Source organism: Hylobates moloch, unplaced genomic scaffold (genome assembly GCF_009828535.3).
Source record: "Hylobates moloch isolate HMO894 unplaced genomic scaffold, HMol_V3 SCAFFOLD_22, whole genome shotgun sequence".
NCBI lineage: Eukaryota > Metazoa > Chordata > Mammalia > Primates > Hylobatidae > Hylobates > Hylobates moloch.
The window spans coordinates 22,123,379-22,145,280 of NW_026652297.1; the positions used below are offsets into that span (position 1 = coordinate 22,123,379).

At 39.0% G+C, this 21,902-nt stretch overlaps 1 protein-coding gene across 5 annotated transcripts in view; it reads left to right on the forward strand.

Annotated features, from left to right (window-relative positions):
• Positions 1-21,902, forward strand: part of PLCL2 (phospholipase C like 2) — a 210,612-nt gene that overhangs the window by 132,459 nt on the left and 56,251 nt on the right. For all 5 annotated transcript variants that reach the window (XR_009211620.1, XM_058433540.1, XM_058433541.1 and 2 more), the window contains one exon: positions 1,099-1,302. Coding sequence is in view for 4 of the 5 variants with exons in the window: in XM_058433540.1 (XP_058289523.1) it covers positions 1,099-1,302 (204 nt within the window). In the remaining variant the exon portion in view is untranslated. The remainder of the gene's footprint in view (positions 1-1,098; positions 1,303-21,902) is intronic.

A 21,902-nucleotide genomic window follows, 5' to 3' on the forward strand; every position in this document is an offset into this window, starting at 1 on the left:
ATGAAATGTTTAAATTTAAAACTAAAGTGTTGTTCATTCCCAAGAAGCTGCATTATTTGAGAGCAGAAGGCACAGGCCTGCAGGGCCTAGGTCCACCCCCTCTGCCCACATGCCCAGCCCAGACCAGGACCCAAGTGTGCCTGAAATAGCCCACCTGACTCTTATTATGATTATAATTGGCCTATTATTACTCATGGTGACTCAAAGCATGGGCCTTAACATCAACAGCTTTCAGGTAAAATCTTGACTCCTTCACTTACTAGCTGTGTGACCCTAGACAAACAGAGAGGGATTATAGCTAAGGCTCAGTCTTCTCATCCATAACATGGCTTGCTGTGTGGATTAAATGAAAGTAATGTGTAATAAATATGCCTAGTATGGCTTAGCACTTAGTGAGTGTTCATAGAAGGCCAGCTCATGGCATTTTACAGTGTTGAAGGTTTTTCTTTAATGGATATTTAAATGGCATACCTCTGGTGATTAGAAAAAAGAGAGAGAGAGAGAGAGGAGGCATTGAGATCAGCAGTGACACTAATAGGGGAAGGTCACAGGTAACCAAGGTCCCTGCTGGGCAGACTCACCAGAGAACAGTAGCATCCTCAAAGGTTCTTTAGATTTTGAGCCAGCAGGCATAAATAGATGAGAGATTCAGGTTTCTACCTTGCAAATATTTCTTTCCCTTTTGTATGGCTGGCATATTTGATACTTATTTTAAATCAGATTTGATTTTTTTTCTCCTAAATCTTTACCCTCTTTGAATGCAGAAGCTATTCTCTCTGTTTGCTAATAGTTGCATATCCACATCAGCACTACTATGAACTTTGGGCTGAAAAGAGGCCTTACCCTTCAGAAGAATTTGACTTATTTGCATTCTCAGTACTTTTGATAAATTGGTGTTACAAATGTCCATAACAGTATTTACTTTGGATAATAGCCATTTTTCCCAGGATAAAACAATCGTTAGCCAATTCTGTTATAACACTGCTAATAACTGTTGTACCAGGTGGTTCAAGCATAATCAGATATATCAAATATAATATCCATGAGAAATTAAAATCCCCAGTTAATTACAAATGCTCCTTTCATTCCATTTAACAGAATGCGGTGGTGTCATTCAAGGAGCTGTGTGGCCTCTCCTCTGTGGCCAATCTCATGCAGTGCATGTTGGCGGTGTCTCCCCGCTTTCTGGGGCCCGATAACACACCCCTAGTGGTCCTGAATCTCAGTGAGCAGTACCCCACAATGGAGCTGCAGGGAATTGTGCCAGAGGTTCTGAAGAAGATCGTAACAACTTATGACATGGTGAGTTGTCATTTATCCTTTTACATAGCCTGGGTGAGAGAGATATCCTAAGACAACACAGCACACGTACTTTGGAGCTTTTGCTGAAGTGCGCTTTCCTATTTCATGCTTCATTCACCTATGCTGGAGAAGTAATTCCCCTGACCTTGCTGTATTTGATTAGTGTTTTGTTGTTTTTGAAAGCAGAATTCAGAGACACTCACCTCAGTTGGATTAAACATCAGTTAGCTTCTCAGCTATATCTGAATTGATTTTTAAAGGATGCACTATTTTCCACACAGATATAAGAACGAGTTTTTAAAAATCTTATCCTGCAGCCAGTCATTGATTTATTCATTTTCATTTTATTTTCATTTTTTCAACTGGTAAGGGCAAGAAATTTAACTTAAAAATGTAATGCCGTGAGGGACAGGTGCCTGTATCACATGACTCCACACTAGGCCGTGGTTTCCCTTCTTACAGGAGCTGCTCTGTGATACCCGTATTTGTAATCAGCTTAACCCTAATGGGGTATCCTCAGGACACCTAGAATATTACATTTTTCTACTTAAGATTTACCTTGCATTTTCTTAATCACATCCTGCTCTTACTGTAATTTTTTTATTTATCATAACTCTAAGAGAGAATTTATTGGGTGAAGGACACCCATTTCAAGTGTATGATGTAGTTGAAGCTGTCATTGACTCTTCAACCTATCAGGGTTAAGGGTGGTGTTGGACACTCCCCTCCCAGATGGGCCAGGCTGTCTTCCAGTACTATTTAGAGTACTTGGGGGTGAGTACCTCATCTGCTACCTCCTCCACTCCAAAAGCACAAGCTAAGAGCACGAAACTCTAGACTTCTTCTGATGTAGCTTGCTGTGCTCAAGGACAAAACAGGATCGGCATTATAAACCTAAACAGAAATATTTTTGACTGTTTCATAAGTTGTCTGAAAGCTGTAATTTAGAGGGATTTATGCAGTTCAAGGGAAAGAAAAAAGACGTCGGGCCAGCACTTCTCAATTGTGACTACTTCGTAGGTTTCTTAGGATGTTAGTAAATATCACACAGGGGAAGGGTTTCATAGGATGTTAGTAAATATCACATGGGGGAAAGTTCCTTGATTAAATAATTTTGGGAAACACTAGTTTGAACAAAAGTAATCAGATATCTTTACTGCTTAAGTAAATAAAAGGTTCTTAGAAACTTTTATTTGCTATCACCATGAGTTCCAAGATAGTGATAGAGTATTTCCAGTTTCACAAATTGACTTGACCATTGGAATACTATTTCTAAAAACAAAGATTCTGAAGAATATATTTTGGAAAATGCTTCTTCAGTCTTTGTATGAATAAGTCTATCTTCAGTCTTTGGATGAATAAGTCTAGAAGTACAAGTCAGAAGAATGCAGTGTTTTAAACAGCTTATGAGTTCATTACCTTAAAAAAAGTGATTATTTGCGCATTTCGTAGATTCCTATGAAGTAGTCACACATTGTAGTGCGGGCTGTTTCCTTCTTAGCATTCATGGTAACCTTAAGAGACACCAGGAACTGAATATTGGACACTGCAAGCAAACTACATAGAGTGGCACCCTCCTGCAGAGAGGAGGGAGGCCAGGGTCAGGTGTCTGATGAGCCTCAGGTGCTGAGTGCCACTGTGCTGAGTGCCAAAGGGGGCCACAAAGACTCATATGAACAGCCCCATCCTCGGGGAGCCATCAAGTCCACTAGGAGAGAAAACAAGGCTGGGGACCAACATCAACACAGGAAGCATGCTGAGATTCCTTTGGTGGGGAAATAGAAAAAGGGGTAAAAATGGAAAAGTCTGAAGATCTTTTACATGCTATAACCCAGACTGCCTAGATAGTTCTTGACTTAAGTTTTATGAGACAAAGCCAAAAAAAGTAGCCGATATTTATAAATGCTTTTTAAGCATAAGCCACAAATAAAATCACATACCTATTTCATTGACCAAAATCTAATATGATTTACCCCCTAAGACATTTCCTTGATTTCTGTGACAGTCATACAGTGACATTTCTTCGTGGCGAGCTTTTTAACAGGGACTTCTTGAGAGTGGGGTGGTAGTTCCCCGTGGAGGTGATAACAGCATAACAGGGCAGGCCAAGTTTGGGGGCTGATTTCTGCTCTATCAGGAGTGTGTGATCATATCTGGTTTCTCATGGTCTATGTTAAAAATCCTTATGGCCACCAGCAACCTTTATGGCACTCACAGCAATATTCAGCTCAGGAATGGCTCATTGCTCCTTGGTTCCCTGCCCCTTCCTCTTGGACTGGTAGATGCTAGCACTTAATATGTAACTCTTATTTGCATCTAACTGTATCATTATATTGTTATAGAATTGACAAGACAGAATATGCTAGCTTGCTTAAAATTTTTAAATTATAAAATTACTCTTTTATAATGTATAATTGAAATAGCTGTGCAGCCTTATACCGCCTAATTTATCGATATGTTCTGTTAATTCCATCTGATAAAATAAGCTAATAAAATATTTAAAATTAAATTTAAATTATGGCTGCAGCAATATTATAACTCTTGTAATATTTTACAGTTCTTTTTAGTGACTTAATGGTTTCTTACCTTGTGACAATTTATTAAAGCTAGCCAGAATAGATTAAATATTGATGGGAAATGTACTAAAGGTCTCGGACAGCCCGTAACTCTAAATACAGCTCTTTATTTTTGTAATGTTAGGTTGAGCTTGACCCAAAATTAACCTTAGAAATAAGATCTTATTTCATTCTGTTGACTTCCCATGTATAATGTGTGGAGGCGAATGAGAAGTAAAGGCAAGTTGAGAAACTCCTCCAGAACTCCTGTGTCATGGCCAGTCTACATGCCTAAAGTGTGTCTTCCTGTGAGGACAGTGCCATGGTACCTCCTAAAATGTACAGATGTGTATTTATGCTATCAAGATTGTGATTACTTTTCAATATCTAGACTCTATTAATAAAATAGTATTTCAGAAGTGTGCCAGTTTCTTTGTGAAAATGGAGAATGCAGATCGTTGTCCTAATGGCTGCTATGATTACTACCAGCAAACAGGCCTTGAAAACTGCCAGAATTGTGCTTTTACAGGACTTATGGTGCTCTCGTGGCTCCTATGGCAGGGTGAGCCTGGGACCTCAAGAAGGCAGGTATCAGAGCCATTCAGGAGTGGAGAAGAAGAGAAATTCACAGACCTACTTAGACTAGGCAGATTAAGGGAGTTTTAGTAGGAACTGGACTGGGATGGAAAGTGGGAATGACCCTGTTAGCAGTGCTGGAGTCAGAGACATGAGTGTGGGATAGAAGGCACCTGCTGAACTTGTGCCTGGAGGCCTGGGGCACACAGATGACCCTTCTTCCTCCCGATGGTTAGCAAGGGCCCTAGAGTCCTCTCCCGCTAGAACCTAGAGCACAAAAGCTGCACATAGCAACCCTAGGTAGGGAAATTGTAGCAGGGGTGGAAGGAGGCCTCATGCAAATGGAGGCTTACAGGGCCTTTAAATGAGGCATCTTTGTCCCCTTAAGCTCAGTGTCTTTAAGTACTTCATCCCATGATTTAGGGGCTCAACCTGTGAGGGCTCATCTTCCTCCAGTCAGCTTGTCCTCTCTGCCTCTCTTAATGGAAGTGACCCTTGAGTCCCTTTTTTCATACCTATCTACTTTTTTTCAACAGATGGGGGCTGGGCTCCATTATTAAGCCATGTGGTTGGGCTTTTGCTCACAACCCATTATTTATTGCATTGGACAGCATATATTATTATATCATACATCATGACCATAAAGTCAGAGGGTCAAACTTTTGAACCAAATAATTGATTTGCTTTAAAGATGTCACGTTTGGTTGTTTTGAAGTGGTATATAATAGAAATTTAATTGGTTTATTTCAATAACACAGATACAAAATAAGTTACTGCATTTTTGGTGATGAATTCAACACGCATTTATAAGCTCTTAGCACGTGCACTGCTCACTCATCAACAATAAGTATTTATTGATTGCCTACTGTGTACCAGTGACTATTCTAGGCAACATGAGGTAATATAAAGATGAAAAAGACTTTTTTTTTTCCCTTGAGGAGCTTACAATTTAGTTGAAGAGATGCTGCAGTATGTTTATAGATAACTGATAAGATGATAGACAATAGATAGTACATAGATACTTTAAAATACATAAATGAATTATTTGAATCTTCAAAGGAGAGAATGGTTAGTTTCAGGTTCAGAGATTAGGAAGACTTCAGTGAAACATCAGCCTTGAACTAGACTTGTAAGAATGAGTTGGAATTAAACTGGTAAAGAGGAGGGTATTGCAAGATGAGTTCATAGGGTGAAACATGCTCACAGGTGAAATATGCTTAAGCACATATTCTGGGAAATCCAGGTTTGGACTGTAACAGATAGTAGGGAGTCCTTGCACATTTTTGAGCAAAGGGCTATGCTCAGAATTAGGCATTATGGACTCTGGGAGGCTTGGAGTGAAATAGAACTCAGAGACCACCTATTGAGCACCTTTATTTTGCAGGTGAGAAAATGGAAACCCTGTAGCACAACAAATTAATGGCAGAACCGGGGTTGGCACCCAAGTGGTATCTCTGTCCAATTTTTTTCTGCAATCCAGATCAGAAAAATTAACTGTGTAGGATGTATAGATGAATGATCAATATAGCAATAAAGCCCAAGTAACTGTAATAATAATAATATACAGTTATTCATGTGGGGCTCTTGAAGTCACAGGCACCTTATTTTTTGTTCTTGTGCCCCATAAAGGTAGAAAATTCTTCATTTTGCATTACTTAACATATATTAAAAGGCAGATTTAATGCACTTAAAGAAAACTGTAATCAGTAGATCAAATTCCACTCAAAGAAATTCGATCATAAATGTCTGAACACATTGTTTATAATTTCAGAAAACAAAAGTTTAAATGTTTTACTTAAAATATATATAAATGAGCTTGAATACACCCACTATTGACAATGAAGATCAAGATTGAGCTTGTTCGCTTATGTAATTAAGGGCTGGTAAGAGAAATAAGGAATATGTAACCTGAGTTTAAGAGATTCTAGTGAATATCTGGATACTCTTCATAGTACACAGTGTTCTTAAGAATGGATTTGCACTGGCATTTCGGTGCATCTCCCCTCCCCTATCAATATAAGTGATCTAATTCATCATCTTTTTAAACTGAAGTGACTTTTACTGTCCTTTTTATGTTGAGAGTGATAATTCCATTCTCTAGCTATCTTTATTAGATGCAGATTTACCACCTGTTTTAAACTTGAATGTTTAAAATTGTTATGAGACCTGTACTAACATATAGAGACCAAGAAGTCAACATTCTTCCTCTATAGAGAGAGAACATTGAACATTTAAATATTTTATGACGTATTACATAAAAAGAAAATTCTTTTCTAAAGTTTTTTGTTAATTTTGCTGCAGTTTTTCTGTCATGGACTATGCTTTAGTCATTGTAATTAAATTGAAGTCGTAGAGAGGAAAAAGGAGAGAAGAGGAAAAAAATAAAGAAAATGAAGCCCATCTCTCTCTTACAGGCAGTACAGTGGTTCATATACACAGCAAATGGGCAGCCCCCACCTGTTCAGAGATTATACATGAATTCATTCTTGTCATTGCAGTTCCATTCTCTGTACTTTCCCTTTGAAATTAATTTTTTCAGTAATTTTTTTGCAACTTCACAAAAGTCTTGATTTTAATTGCCTTCAGGTTTAATTAAGAAAGGATACTCTGAGGAATCCATTTCCCCAGTAGAGAATAGTACTTTTTAAAGGGAAGAACAAGATGCTTTGTCTGGGAGGATGTTATTTGCTGTCTATGAGTGTTTTTATATAAGTTGCTGAGTAGTCTCTTCTAACACGACTTTAAATATTTCTCAAATAAAACAAGGTTATTTAAATAAAATATGTGAAATGAAGGTATTTTTCCTTACACAGAAATGTTGGCAGTTGACATGCAGCATCATGAACATTCTGGGTTAAGTTGTTGGTATGGTGTCATATACTTTTTCTTGTTACTTCTTAATTAAGTGAAGAGATAAATCACACTTCGTAATTAATGGAGCCTGCTGGTTTGGACCAAGCCAGAGATGATCTGTAATAAGGTTACTATTGATCCCCATCTCCTTTGTGGCTTCTTTTGTCACTCTCCTGCCTCAGTCATTAAAAGCTTCTTTTAATTAGAGGTGTCGCCACTACCAACTTTTATAACTGTAGAAAAAAGACCAGATGGAATATTGTGTTTTGGGATAAGAATAAGCTAAAAATGAATGAAAGAAGGAAGGGAGGGTGGAAGGGAGATTTGGGAAAGGTAGATGCATCCTACAGAGTGATGATTTGAAACCCAAAGGCTATTGTTTAATTTGATGACCGGAGAGGTCCAGCCAATATTTCCAAAATCAGTTTATCTGAAATCATCAAAACCATTGATGAGCCATTTTGTAATGGTTCAAGTTACCAAGCCAGTGGAAGTGAAAATAAATGTTTAAACGATACAGTGTGCTGGTAGCATCACATGTATCATCAGATGAGAAGTACCAGGCCGCCACACAGTAATCAGGAGCTGGGAGATTGGAAAATCTTTGGGAGATTGTGCTTCAAGCATGTAAGTAGCGGTAATTGTAAGATTTTCCTTCCGATCCAGTTTTCTAGCTTAACATGTCTCCACAGAAACCACTGAGGGACACATATTTTAAAGTATTCTTACACACACACACACACACACACACACACACACATACACACACACACCCCAGATACTAAGCAAGGAACAGTTGAGGAAAGTGTAGCACTTTAGGGGATGGCAGTCCCCTTGAAAGAGACTTCATCACATAGCTCACAGAGCAGCTTTTATCCATTAAGTTTGATATCTAGCTCTAAACTCTCTGGGAGGATGACTTTAATAGAGTTCAACGTGTTGTCAGATGGTGTCCTCAGACAAGAAATGATAAATGCTATTAAGCAAGCCACTATGTCATCTGACATACTAACAATCTGATTTAAAATTGCCAAGTAAGCAAGGAAACAAGAGCTGGGGTGCCGTCCAGCCCTATTGGTGAATGAGAAATGGGACCCAGCTGTTAGTGTCACTTCAGTTCCTGGATAGATTTCATTTGAGCCATCACCACCTAGAGAACTGTAAGGGGGCAATGGTTTAGGGCCATGTATTTGATAGGGTCTCCATGGTTTTACTTTTCTGTTTAGACCATTTTTATTGTGTTTTAAAGGGGCAAAGGCAGATTGCTTATTTTTCAAACACTGTATTTCCCTGAATCTGGTAGAAAATGTGAATATATCTGAAACCCAAAGCTCAAGAAAAGTTAGGGAACTTCTTTGTAAACCTATGCTTTATGCAAAAGAATACTACTACATTTTTTATAAAACTAAGATATTCGAAGTACTGTAGTCTTTTTTCTTCCTATGCGAAAGTAGAGGAGTTACTTCCTATGTTCCCATCAAATTCCACATCAAATATTGGATTTTGCTCCTGTATAATTTCTTCAAGGCTATTTTTGATACTTTTTCGATAGTTTCTCTGTGTTTCTATGGTGGCTGAAGGTGCCTGCTAAGTTCTTTGCTAAGTTCTTCTCTCTGTCAAGGACCCTTATAGGAAATTTAAAAAAAAAAGAAAGAAAGAAAAGGATTTTATATATCTTTAAAATTCTGCTGGTGCTCTGGAGATAATATACACAGCTCTTTTGGTCAACTGGCAGTTTCCAAAGCTGTGAGGAAGCACTTAGCTTCCTTACCCCCTCATTTATTCAGTAAACTTTTTGTCATTACTAGACTTTGAATAAATAAACTTTAATTGAGTGGAGGAGGCAATGCTGGCTGACCTCCCATTTCTGTGGCCCTAATTCTAGTTGAGCCTTTCGTCACCTTATGCTGTATGGCAGAGTTTGAGTTCAAACTTCATACTCATCCCAGGTGAAAAAGAAAATGTAACTTTCTTACCTCTCTTATGAGGGAGGTAGATGTCCCTGGATTTTAATTCTGTTGGTGAACTTTATCTATTGCATTCATTACATTATTCGTTTTGGACTGTAAATGCTCAGCTCTTTAGGTAAAATGCTCAGTCTTTCTGACTTTCTCTCTTTCCCCCTCTTCCTTCACAAAGTGGCCACTGGTTGCCTGGAGAGGGTGTGGTTGCAAAGCCTTCTTTTTGTGTTCTTGGCAAAGAATGTCTAAACATCTAAAGCCACCATCCTCCCCTCCACTTTCTATTCACCTTGAGGTGGGTGCATAGTGGGGGGATTTCCCAGCTCCAACATGAGTCACTCAATACTGCAAGAGGCGGTATTTCCTCCTCTCTCTTCTCTCTGTCAAGAAAGCTGCAAGAGCCAGCTCCTTTCCTCCTGCCTCAGAGCTGCAATTCCCTTGACTCAACCTTTGTATTTGGAAGGAAGTCTCCACCACCTTAGGGGATAACACTCTGTGATCTGTGGGTTGTTTCTCCATGATATGGTTTGGCTGTGTCCCCACCCAAATCTCAACTTGAATTCTATCTCCCAGAATTCCCACGTGTTATGGGAGGGACCCAGGTGGAGGTAGTTGAATCATGGGGGCCAGTCTTTCCCATGCTATTCTTGTGAGAGCGAATAAGTCTCACGAGATCTGATGGGTTTATCAGGGATTTGCACTTTGCTTCTTTCTTATTTTCTCTTGCCACTACCATGTAAGAAATGCCCTTCACCCTCTGCCATGATTGTGAGACCTCCCCAGCCATGTGGAACTATAAGTCAAATTAATCCTCCTTTTCTTCCCAGTCTCAGGTATGTCTTTATCAGCAGCGTGAAAACAGACTGATACACTTGATATGTCAAAATAATTTAGAACATAGTTTGATAAATCCTGATTTTCAAATCTATCATTTTGGTGGGAACCTGAGCAAAAATCTAATTTGATCTTTAAAACTGAGAAATGTCTCTGTGTTCATAAGGTAGTTGCTCCTCATCCAAGCTCTGAAACTTGTCCTTTGAATAGGTGGAAAGCTCCAGGGAAAACATGATTCATAAACTATGGCAGCATCTGTGAAAAGAAATAACTTATTGACACCATCCCCATCACACTTCCGAGACTGCTGAAGCCACCCAGCCTGCAGCCTTTCCCTCTCTGCTGCAGTTCATCCTCTGGTTTGCCTTAAAGACATTCTTCCTGAAATATCACCCAGAGAAAAGCCTAGGTATTTCTGGGAGGGTCCAAGAGGTAGAGTTAGAAGTATGATGTGATAACTTTAAGAACTATGCCAGCTGGAAGGATTATATTATGATCATCAAGAACAGTGGAGCCAAATTGCTCTGTTACCTTGACTATTTTTGTTAGGTGGATAACATTTTTTCTTGGAGCATCCTGGAAAAGTGGCATCCCTTTGGTGTGTTGAGATTGATGAAGAATTTGAGTTAAGCCTAATAATTGCCAAGAGAGAGAAAAAGGAGGGTGAAGTGTGAGAGGAATAACTTTAAGAACATACACTTCATGTCTATTTTCTTCTAGCAATTGAATCTTTCCAGCATCAAGATTTTTTATTTACTGTTGATACGTGCATCAAACACTGCTGGCAATAGTATAAAGCCCTTTTTAAAAAAAGTTTTTATAGCATCTAGGATCTGTGCAATATCTTAAATTGTGTAATTATTTTTGTAGTATTCACAGAATAGTATTGTCTCTACATTCAGTTTTATGGATTGTGATTGTCCTCTTTGTGGAAATTCAAACAGAAAAGCAATGATCAAAGAAACAAAGAGCTTAATTGGCTTTCCATGTGTGGTAATTTGTATGTCTTTATGCAGTTTGTGAGTTCCAAATCTTTTCAGATTGACGAAAATGAAGACTAGCTGACCTAGAACATGTGACTCATAGCTCATTAATGCATTCAGCCTTCTTCTCCCTTTGAGTTGGGAGCCTCCTGCTCCCCGTTACTTGGGACCCAGAGGAGAGCCATGTTGCTCCTTGATCCTTCAATCTGTGCTGTGGGCATAGAGGCGCTGTGCCAGCTTGTGCTGGCTACTTTGAAAGAAAAAAGATGTGTTCATCTTCATCCATATGTTTACGGAGACTAGTGATAGAAACCTGGGCACTTGATGAGTGTGGGCACCATTTGAAACCCCAAGTACTCCTTGAGCCACACCCCATTGGAGGGCACGGGACACACACCTTTACTGTTGAATTTAATTAGTTGTCCTAATGGTGGCAACTTCTGACCAGTAGGATGATGTGAGCCTGTCGTGGTTCTTCACTGCACCTGTGAATGAAGGTGGAACATATTCAGTTTAGAGTTTAGAAAGTGTGTAAGTAGCAGTGATAATATAATTTTATTGTTTAGAATCTTTATGTTCTTGATATCCTTCCTTGGCTCTATAAATGCAAGATCCATTCATCAGGAATTAACTCAATCTATTGCCACCCATTCTTATGTAGTTTAGAGAGGTATATACTTTTTTATTTAGAAATTTGTCAGTGTTACATGTCCAGTGGAGTTGAGTTGGGAAGACTGAAGTTATATCAGACACTTACATCAAATTGTTAGTGGTGAGACATGGGTTTGTTTGTAAGTGCCATGATGAGCTGCTCTGTATTTGTGGACATGAGCTTTTTGGATGTACAATCACATTTTATAAGAAAAAATGGAACAATTTGGATGGAATATACTTTATAAAATGAAGCTATTGAAATAACCAGTTTATATGAGAAATCAGATAATTCAGAATTGTTTTGTAAATGTGATTGTTGACACCTACTTGGGCCACCTTCTGGCAGTAAGGTGTGCTAATTTCTGACCCTTTTTTCTGTCTGTTATGTCCCTGGTCATGACCTGGAAAAAAATTCTAAGGTATTTCTTCACAACCTTTTGAATAATGAGGTAGTGATTTTTCTCCACAGCTGATGTATTTCTATAAATAACATTTGACATTTCATAAGCTTTGAAGCTCATATTTTGTTGTTATGTTACATTTGACCTCTTGTTCATAAGAGATGGAATTCAGCATTGCCTCTTGTTTTCACATGAGTGGGAAGACTCACCGTCACCCTCACCAAACCTCTCAGAGCAGCGCACGTGTCTGGAGGGTGAGTCCCTTCGGCACAGTAACTGCTCTGTCAGTGGGGACTATGGGAACTGTCACTCGTTAGTTTATTTAACAGCTCCTGTTTTTCATTCTCTTCACTTCTATTCCTCCAGATTGCTGTGAAATAATTAATGCCACTCACCCCACCAAAATAACCACTTTTAATACCAGTAAGCTGATTTTACTACCAGACGAATTTATCAGGAATAAAAATAGCATTTAATAATGGTTTTAAGCCTTTTCTAACTTAATTAGGGCATTTAAAATTCTGAGCCATAAGAAAATTGCTCTCACAGAGTGGGTGGACAATATGATGTGTTAAGAGTTAAGTTTAACTCTACAAGCTTAATTACCAATTAGCTTAAAACTAACATGTTAAGTAGTTTAAAACATTTGTTTCCCTACCACATTAGTATTAGTCAGATCTTTAGGGCTAAATGTTAGGGATTTTTATATGGAGATTTTATATGAGATTATTCATCTACTTACAGAAATATTTAATTCAGGTATTTTCTTTGAAATCAATGTTGATCATTCTAGTTTTCTTTGTAATTATATTCTGACACTGGAGAGACATCAGATGGAGCCATACCATCATTTATGTAATTCTGCGGCATGAAATAACTTTAGCTTTTAAATCACTTGTTTGGGGCAGATTACTCATGCTGTAATCCCAGCACTTTGGGAGGCCGAGGCAGACTTAATCTAGGAGTTTGAGACCAGCCTGGCCAACATGGTGAAACCCTATCTCTACTAAAATTACACAAATTAGCCAGGCATGATGGTGCATGCCTTTAGTCCCAGCTACTCAGGAGGCTGAGGTGGGAGGATCGCTTGAACCCAGGAGGCGGAGGTTGCAGTGAGCTGAGATCACACCACTATACCCCGGCCTGGGTGACAGACTGAGACCCTGTCTCAAAAAAAAAATAAATAAATAGATCATTTGTCTTGTATTAGAAAAAAAACAAAACAAAATAAATTCTATGTTTGTGAATAGAAACACCTATTTCATTATTTAGCTAAATATAACTGGGATGATATGAATTTTAAGCTGTTTTCCTAAAACTAAGCCCTGTCTTTATTGTTAAACGTTAGAATTCTCCATAGCCAAAATTTTTTGGCCAACATATATCGTAATATGTGTTTATTCTTTTAAAATACCAACTACACTTGATTTTTCATGTTCTTTCCTAAAAAGTGCATGTCGCATATCAAACTATATTATCTCAAGTACTTTTAGTCCAGTTTTACCAAGTGATGCATCATGTAACATTTTAGAGCAGGAGCTTTGAAGCACGTTTTTGTATAGTCTGAAAGCTGAGAATGGTTTTTACATTTTTAATTGATTGGAAAAATAAAAAAAAAATCTTGTGATATGAAAGTCATATGAACTTCAAATTTTGCTCTCCATAAATGAAGTGTTTTTGGAGCACAACCACCTCCATTAAATACTATCAATGACTGCTTTCTCACTACAGTAGCAAAGTTGAGTAGGGTAGTTGTGACAGAAACTAAGCCTAAGCCTAGCAGCCTACAATGTTTACTGTCTGGCTCTGTATAGAACAAATTTGCCAACACTTCCAAAAGTGGATTGGGTAAAAGTCCTTAGGGTATTTTGATACAGTGATTTTCAAAGTCACCTTTGCCAACCTAAATTATGACTTTCTCTTTCTTTCTTTTCTCTTTTTCCTTTCTTTTTCTTCCTTCCTTTCCTTTAAAATGTACTCACTGCATTTTGAGTTTTGATCCATAAGAATGGGATTCTAATCGTTAACCTGGAGGGAAGAGAAGACTGTTATCGTTGCCTGAGCACTCCTCTGCTGGAAAAAGCAATGAGCCCGAATGTGGTCCTACTAATTGTTACGGTCAGAAACCTAAAGAAACAAGAGGTGGAAACTAAAAGGAAAAAGCCAGTGGAAATTAATGTTTGCTCTGATTTTTATAGTGCCCGTGAGGCAAGCATGCTGTCAGTGGGAAATGGTGACAATCCACCTGAGCTGTGTGCTATAACTCAATAACATTTGTAACTAATTTAACCTCACACATATTTAGTGTTTATGTATAACCATGGTTGTGCTGCTTGGTAATGACGTATTAAAAATGAGCCAGTCCAAGAATTGAGTTTAAATAGTACTCCTTCTCTCAGCCAAATCAAGCATTTCTTGCTGAGGGGCTGAAGGGCTGGGTGGAGAGAAGGGAATTGGGTAGAGTTAGTGAGCAGCTCTGCGTCGTCTCTGAAAACCCCTCGTTTCCTCTCACCCTTTCCTAAGGCAAGGAGGAGGACTTTCTCTCAAACTGTAAAATCCAGGCTGTGCTAACCACACTCAATTTAAAGGAAGGGATTATAAAAGTGCTGGAGGTGGAGACTAATCCCATGAAACCCTCTCCCACCTGAGGAATGGGAAAGATACTCTGAAGCCTCTGTGGATTCCCACACCTTACTGTTGTTTATGCTATTCACCTTCTTACACTTGTCACAACTTATAATTATACATTCATTAGCTTGATCCTTTTTTTTTTCTTTTTTGAGACAGGGTTTTACTCCTGTCACCCAGGCTGGATTGCAGTGACAAACTCTTGACTCACTGCAGCCTCTGCCTCCTGGGGTCAAACAATTCTCCTGCCTCAGCCTCCTGAGTAGTTGGGACTATAGGTGAGCACCAGCATGCCTGGCTCATTTTGTTGTTTTGTTTTTTTGCAGAGGTGGGGTTTTGCCATGTTGCTCAGGCTGGTCTTGAACTTCTGAGCTCAAACAATCCACTCACCTCAGCCTCCCAAAGTGCTGGGAATTCCTTTTTTAAAAGTACCTCTCTTCCTCTCCCTGAAATCTGAGCTCCAGGATAACAGGGCCCATGTGTCCTATTCAACATTGCGTTCTCAGCACCGACCGCAGAGCCTGGCACACAGCAGGTACTCAAAATCCATTTTTAGTGAATGAATGAAAATAACCTTGATCTCCAGGACACAGATATCAGGTGCCCTTCTTACACTACATGTCTTTCCCATATGTCCCTGTATTCCTCGAACTTTGTTTTTATTTCCATGCACACAAAATGCCTCGGGGCAGGGGGAGCAGAGGGTGGAGTGGCTGCTCTTCCAGTCTGAGGTCTGTATGGAAGCACTCACATTCTAAGGCAGTGAGGGCTGGCTTTGCTGGTCCAAGAAGAGGAGGATGCCTGAGGTGCTTGGACAGCTCCAGATGCTTGTAGGGAGAGAGGGACCAGAGGCAGGAGAGACCCGTCCTGAGAAGGAAGATCTGAGCATCCCAGCTCCTGGATCTTTCACCTCTTGCTCAGACCCTAGATGTCTCCCCAGCTTTTATCAGAGGATCCTTTATCCTATCTGAAATTCCCTCCTTAAAGATTCGTATGCCCTTAAAAAAAAAAAAAAACAAAACTATATAGAAGAGCTTAGTGCAGAAGAGAGGAGGAGGAAAATGTGAGGGCCCCTAGTTATTCACCTGGCTACGATAGGAGAAAAACTTGGTTCAGTTAAGCTGCCTGAGGTGGGAACATCCCTCATATGTGTACAGTATTTTATGATTTTTTCCCAAGCATGCTCATAAATCAATTGTTACATGAGCTAATAATCAGAGGCTGTGATGTACGATGATGTTAGCACATGGACTGGGGTCACATGAGAAAAGAGAAGCCTTGGGTAGGGATAGGCTCCATTTGAGCTGAGCAGAGAAATTCTTGAAAGCCAGATAGCCACTTTCCCCCAACTGCTACAGGCCCCCACTCTCCAACACCTACTGACCCTGGTGAGTGAGCCAAACCACATCTCCCAGGGAAGAAAGCCTTGGCTCCCCTTCCCCTTAACCACACACAGCATCCACCAGCTCCAGCTCCCCCTTGGGAAATCCTTGTCTTCATCCTTATCTCACCTGCCACCATGAGCTGGCTCCCAGGGCAAGAGAAGATATGCCGTGGCATGTTTTGCAAAGGGCACATCTTAATAAGAACAGTGGTGTATTCACAGACTACCCAGGTAGGTATGCATGGAGTATGAACACATATGCACAAGACTGCACCCTGGGAAGTAGATGAGCCCCTGCTAATGAGCTAGCTCCTGCACTAGTGCTTACTTGTGTGACTGGGGGCAAGGCTGTTTCTCTCATTTTTTTAAGAAATGGGGTCTCGCTATGTTACCCAGGCTGGTCTTGAACTCCTGGCCTTAAGCGATCCTCCAACCTCAACCTCCTAAAGTGCTGGGATTACAGGTGTGAGCCACTGTGCCCAGCTCAAGCCCATTTTTTAAACTCTACAATGGGCATTAGATCACAACCTCAAAGGATTATAAGACTATGTACCTGTAAATAGCCTAGAACATAATAAATATTCAATAAATCATAGTCATTATGATTGTCATTATTAGTTTTCAAAGGCTGGATGCATATAGCTCCTAAAGCTTGAAGACCTTTGTGTGAGTTTATTTTAACATCACTCCAAATTCCAGAGCAGCACTTGTCATGCCCCACTTTGTTATTTATACAGAGCATGGTTACTCCATTTCATAAAGTCAGGTTTAAAGCTCAAAATGAAAAGCAAAAGGTAAGTTCTCCCATCATCTTGCTAAGCAAGTTGCCTCTCTGCTCTGAAAGGGGAAGATACCAGAACATGTGAGTTATGCGGTCAACATCAGGCAGAACGCCACGCCTAGGTTTATACAGTAAATACTCTAGTAGCTGCTCAGATGCATTCTTCCAGCTCTGTTATTCCTGGAGAACTGTGGACACTCTGCTGTGTTTAAAAAAAAGTATTGCTTTTCATTACAGAGAAGTCTTCAATTGCTTTCCTCTTTTAACGGACATCTATACTTAGTTATCACAGACTTGAGAGAAACTAATGATACTTTACAGTAAGACTATGATTAAATTACTTTCTGTTAATTAGGAGTTTCTAAATCACCTTCATCCCCTTGGAGAAAAGACTTCATGTAAATAGGCAGTAATAAAAGTGGTACTATGTTTAATTCAAATTGTATCTTTTTAAATTTAATTAATTTACTAGTAATAGTTTTAAATGAGCATGTCAGAACTAAAGGGTCCTTAGTGACTTGAAAGAGTTAACGTAGCATCCAGAAGTTCCTAATGTACTCTTCAGAAGTAGCTTGCTCACTGAATAACTGGGTTTAACCAGCTCAGGTTCCCCTTTCCTCCCACGGGAATGATTCAGAGCAGGTTTTGAACCATTCTCATCAGTTTTTTGGAGACACTACCCTCCATTCAGGATGTAGCCTCTGAACTCACTATCTTTAACATTTCCAAGACCAAGGGAGAGACAGTGAGGCCCTGGGGCCTCTTTCCAGGCACTTACTAGAGAGTAAGCCAGCAAAGTGGCTGTGGACTACATCCTCACTGGACTGCACCTGGCTGCTCACAGTACCTGTTGAAAGTTCCTTCTAAGTTGCTAAATCCCTTCACCTACCCACATCCCTTCCTCCTTTCATGTCTGTAGAGAATACTTGAGCACAAGGCACACATAAATTTCGTGCTGTCTGGGATGGGATAAGGATGTCGTGTAAGCACATCATTAATGTAGCTTAGAAAAGCTGAAAAGTGGCTGGGAGAGGATAGGGTTTGTGTATGAGTACATCCTTGAGGTGACCATGATGCAAAGCAATTTATCATGTGCTATAAAGTAGATTGTGTAATGTGAGACTATTGTATAAGGCTTCCCACAGTAATCATGTACAAAGTGATGTATAGCATACCAAGTTCTCCCATAACAAGACTTCTGGTCATGTAAGGTTGATAATGAACTAGAGAAGTAAAAGGATTATTATCATTTAAATGCATGTGGACTTAGTGTGTGCATGCTGTTCATATAGAAAAGTATAGCATAATAAATTACCACATAAACTGGTAGAAATTATTATATAGCTTTTCTGGATAGTTTTATAATTGCAGCAGAGTTCCTTTGCAGGGTAGTTTAGGTTCTGTTTTGTTGCTCAATTTTCACGTTTTTTTTTTTTGCTTTTCCTATGAATATCATATTGTTCAGGACCAGAAAGTAAAAGATCAAATTCAGAACTCCTTCCATTTTTTGAAATTATGTTTATTTCGTGAAATAAGATTAAATAACTTACATTTCTTAACTTAAAGTTTTGGTTAAAAACTAAAATTTGAAATTTAGAAATTTTAAATATTTTCCAAAAATTTAGAGTAGGATAAGTATTTAAAGTATATTCATTGACTTCATAACCAATCTTTTGGTACAACTGGAACCCCTCCAGCGCCCTTTTCAAGCTATTGCCTCTGGTCTATTTAAATGTATTGGGGACCACATGGAGACTTCTGGTAATGCTAAATCTCAATTAATCTAGAAATAGTAGTGAGTGCCTTTTAAATCTAAGTTTGGTTGTGACTTTATGGCTCATTCACTTGTCTGCATAAAAATAAAAATTTCTTATCTGATTTAAAAGCACAGTTTTTGGTGACATAAACCACCCTAGTGCATTCATTGTTTTGATTCACCCTAAGCTCTGCCTCTGTGATTTTGTCGATTTTTTTTCTTTTAATCCTCTAGATGTGCTTTTTTATTTTTTGCCCACTGTCCTCTTTGTGCTGTTTTTCCTTATCTTTGCTCCTTTTTCCTCTCCTCCCAGCCTAACAAATGTGTATTACTAAGGACTTCTAGTGGCTAATGTGGGAAGTGCCTCTCAGAAATACCCACAACTGTAAACAGTAGGTCCATGCAGTGCGCATCGGACACACAGCACCTGAGGAATGTAGGCACCAAAGGCAATAAACTGGTTCTTTTGACTACATGATACTATTTATTTCATGAATGTTATGCTGAATCCAAATGGTTATTGAGTGAATGCAGAAGACACCCATATTACACTTGTATATGATAAGCATATGCCTGTATCTTATGTTCGTATGGTGATTACGTTCAGAAACTGCACTTAAAGTTTAACCTGTGAAATATGGCCCCCTTCTAAGTGTGTGAATATGATTATATATTAATTTAGGCTGAGAAGTGATAGAGACATTGATTGTGTCAGAGGAGGCTTTTTATAATTTGAAAATTCAACTAGATACCTACAGATAAGATGGGATGTTATTTTATAGGATTTTATCTGAAATGTAGTACAGAAGAGGTTCAGACTATATCAGGGTTTAGATAAAAGTTATGTAACAGGAAAGACACATTGATCCCTTAGGTACTACCCTAGCTCTGAAGTGAGCTTTATGAAAAGTTAGAGTATATTGGAAAAAGTTAGAGAATAGTTAGCTTCCTACATGTGGGCCCCGGGTCACTCTTAATTCATAATTCATTCCAGATTTATATAGCATTTGGTATCTGTTCTCTGGCAAGAAATGATCATTAAAATAGTTGAATACAGTGTTCAGGCAGACTTATATATGCCAAAACCATGCTTTGAATGTGGTAGAAACTGAGAGTTTAACTTAGACTTCAAATAAAATTGCATAGAAGAATTTTGTAAACAAATTTTTTGGAAATATTTTGAAGTATTCTCCCTTCTATAGTAAGTTCTACTACAAATACTTGTTTTGAAAATTCAAACTTGCTTGAATGCAGTTTATATGTTAGGTAACAATTTGAGCATACCAAAAATTTTGCATTTGCATGTGCAAAATTTTGTGTGAACTGAAATTACACACACACCCCTCAAACATCCACCATATTCTTCAATTCACAAAATGTGTTATGAGCTACACCCTGTATATCCTGTGTTACAATTTTCTGTTAGATTTCAGATCACCCTCCTTCCACCACTTCACAGTGACTCACAAGCTGCAACTCTTCCAACACCCACTTCCACCAGCAACCTTCAGGTCTTTTTCAAGGTTAAGTGCCGTGTTTATTGTAGTATTTTTTCATTCCTTAACCATTTAACATATGCAGAACTGTGATGTTGTTTTTATTTGATGTCTTTTTTTATGTGTCACTGCAAAATTTTTTAGTGTTGTGCCCCTAACCCACTTTCCTTATAAGCCCTGTGGTTTTTATTGCACAAATTTGTATAGTGAGGTGAGTTTTAGGATTGCAGAACTGTCATACTGCAGTTACAGCAGGTCCTTGAATAATGTCATTTTGTTCAGCATCATTTCGTTATAACACTGAAGAGGAAAAAACAATTGATTCCCAGCTGGGGCCACTTGTATGGAGTTTGTGTGTTCTCCCCACGTCTGTGTAGGTTTCCTCCAGGTACACCAGGTACACCAGTTTCCTCCCACATACCAAAGATGTGAACTTCAGATGAGCTGGACAATCTTCAGGGTCTCAGTGTGAGTGAGCGTGGATGTGTGTGTGAGTGTGCCCTGCGATGGGATGGCATCCTGTCCAGGGTGGGTTCCCCCTTGTACCCTGACCTGCTGGGATAGGCTCTGGCCACTTTTGATCTGGAGTAAGTGGGTTGGAAAATGAATAAATAAATGAATGAATGAATATAAGTTATTGGGAAATAAAAATTTATCAGGTATTTGACAATCATCCAAATGCGCGGCAATATTTGTTAACTGTTTTTGAGCTGTGTGGTAGTAGGAGGTTCCTCTGAAAATTTTCATTTTGCAAACATTTGTTGATTTAATACACCACCACTATGACTATTGTCACGAATTCACCACAAATTGAGTAAATAATGATCTTACTTGTTTTCATTAATCTTTCTTAAATGCATGTATATTCACATTTATTTCAGCATTTAAAATTAGAAGTGTTTTGATCTTTGTTGAGAAGTTTGATGACGTTTTTGTGACCAGAAATACGCTGTGGAAACTTAACCCTTGTTTATATCAGTTAGCCTAGGGTAAAATTGGTTTCATTGTACCTTGTTCACTGAAAGTCACAGTTTCCAAGAACCTGTCCATGTTAAGGGAAGACTTACTGTATATTCTCCACAGTTACTCAAGACCACCAAATGAGCAGATCTGCAGCTTCCAATACTGTGGACTCACTCTCCTTCCAGCACCTCTCTCTGTACACGTCTGTAAATGTTTAGCATCCTTGTTCTTTTCCTGCCCTCTGACCACTCTTGCACCTGTCATACTAGTTATTATTCTCTCTGCTTATTCCAGTGATTCTGGAGCATCATGCAATGTTCATTCATCTTTAAAATTCCTCCCTCAGAAATGTAGACATTCTTTCATCTCAGCTACTACCTCTGTGCAGAAAATTTTCGATTATGCAGTGCCAGAACCAAGCTGTCACATAATTTCCGGTTGCTACTCGAGATTCTTAGACTTCCCTACTGTAACCACCAGTTCAATTCAACTAAGCTGGAAGTTCACATCCTAAATGCGTTAACATACTTAAAGGAACTGTAAAGCACTCTGGAACTGTGGGGTGTGTAACATGTTTAGTTGTAAACTGTAAAGCACTCTATAATTGTAAGGTGTGTTACAATTTTTCTTATCCTGACCAGTTTTCATCTCTTATCTTGGCTCTTCCTTCTGTGCCCACAGCAAATCAGCCTTGGAGTCATCCTCCATGTAATGTCTTCATGTCATCCTTTCTTTCCCAGCCCCTCTGCTGCCTCTCATGTTTCTCATATAGCAG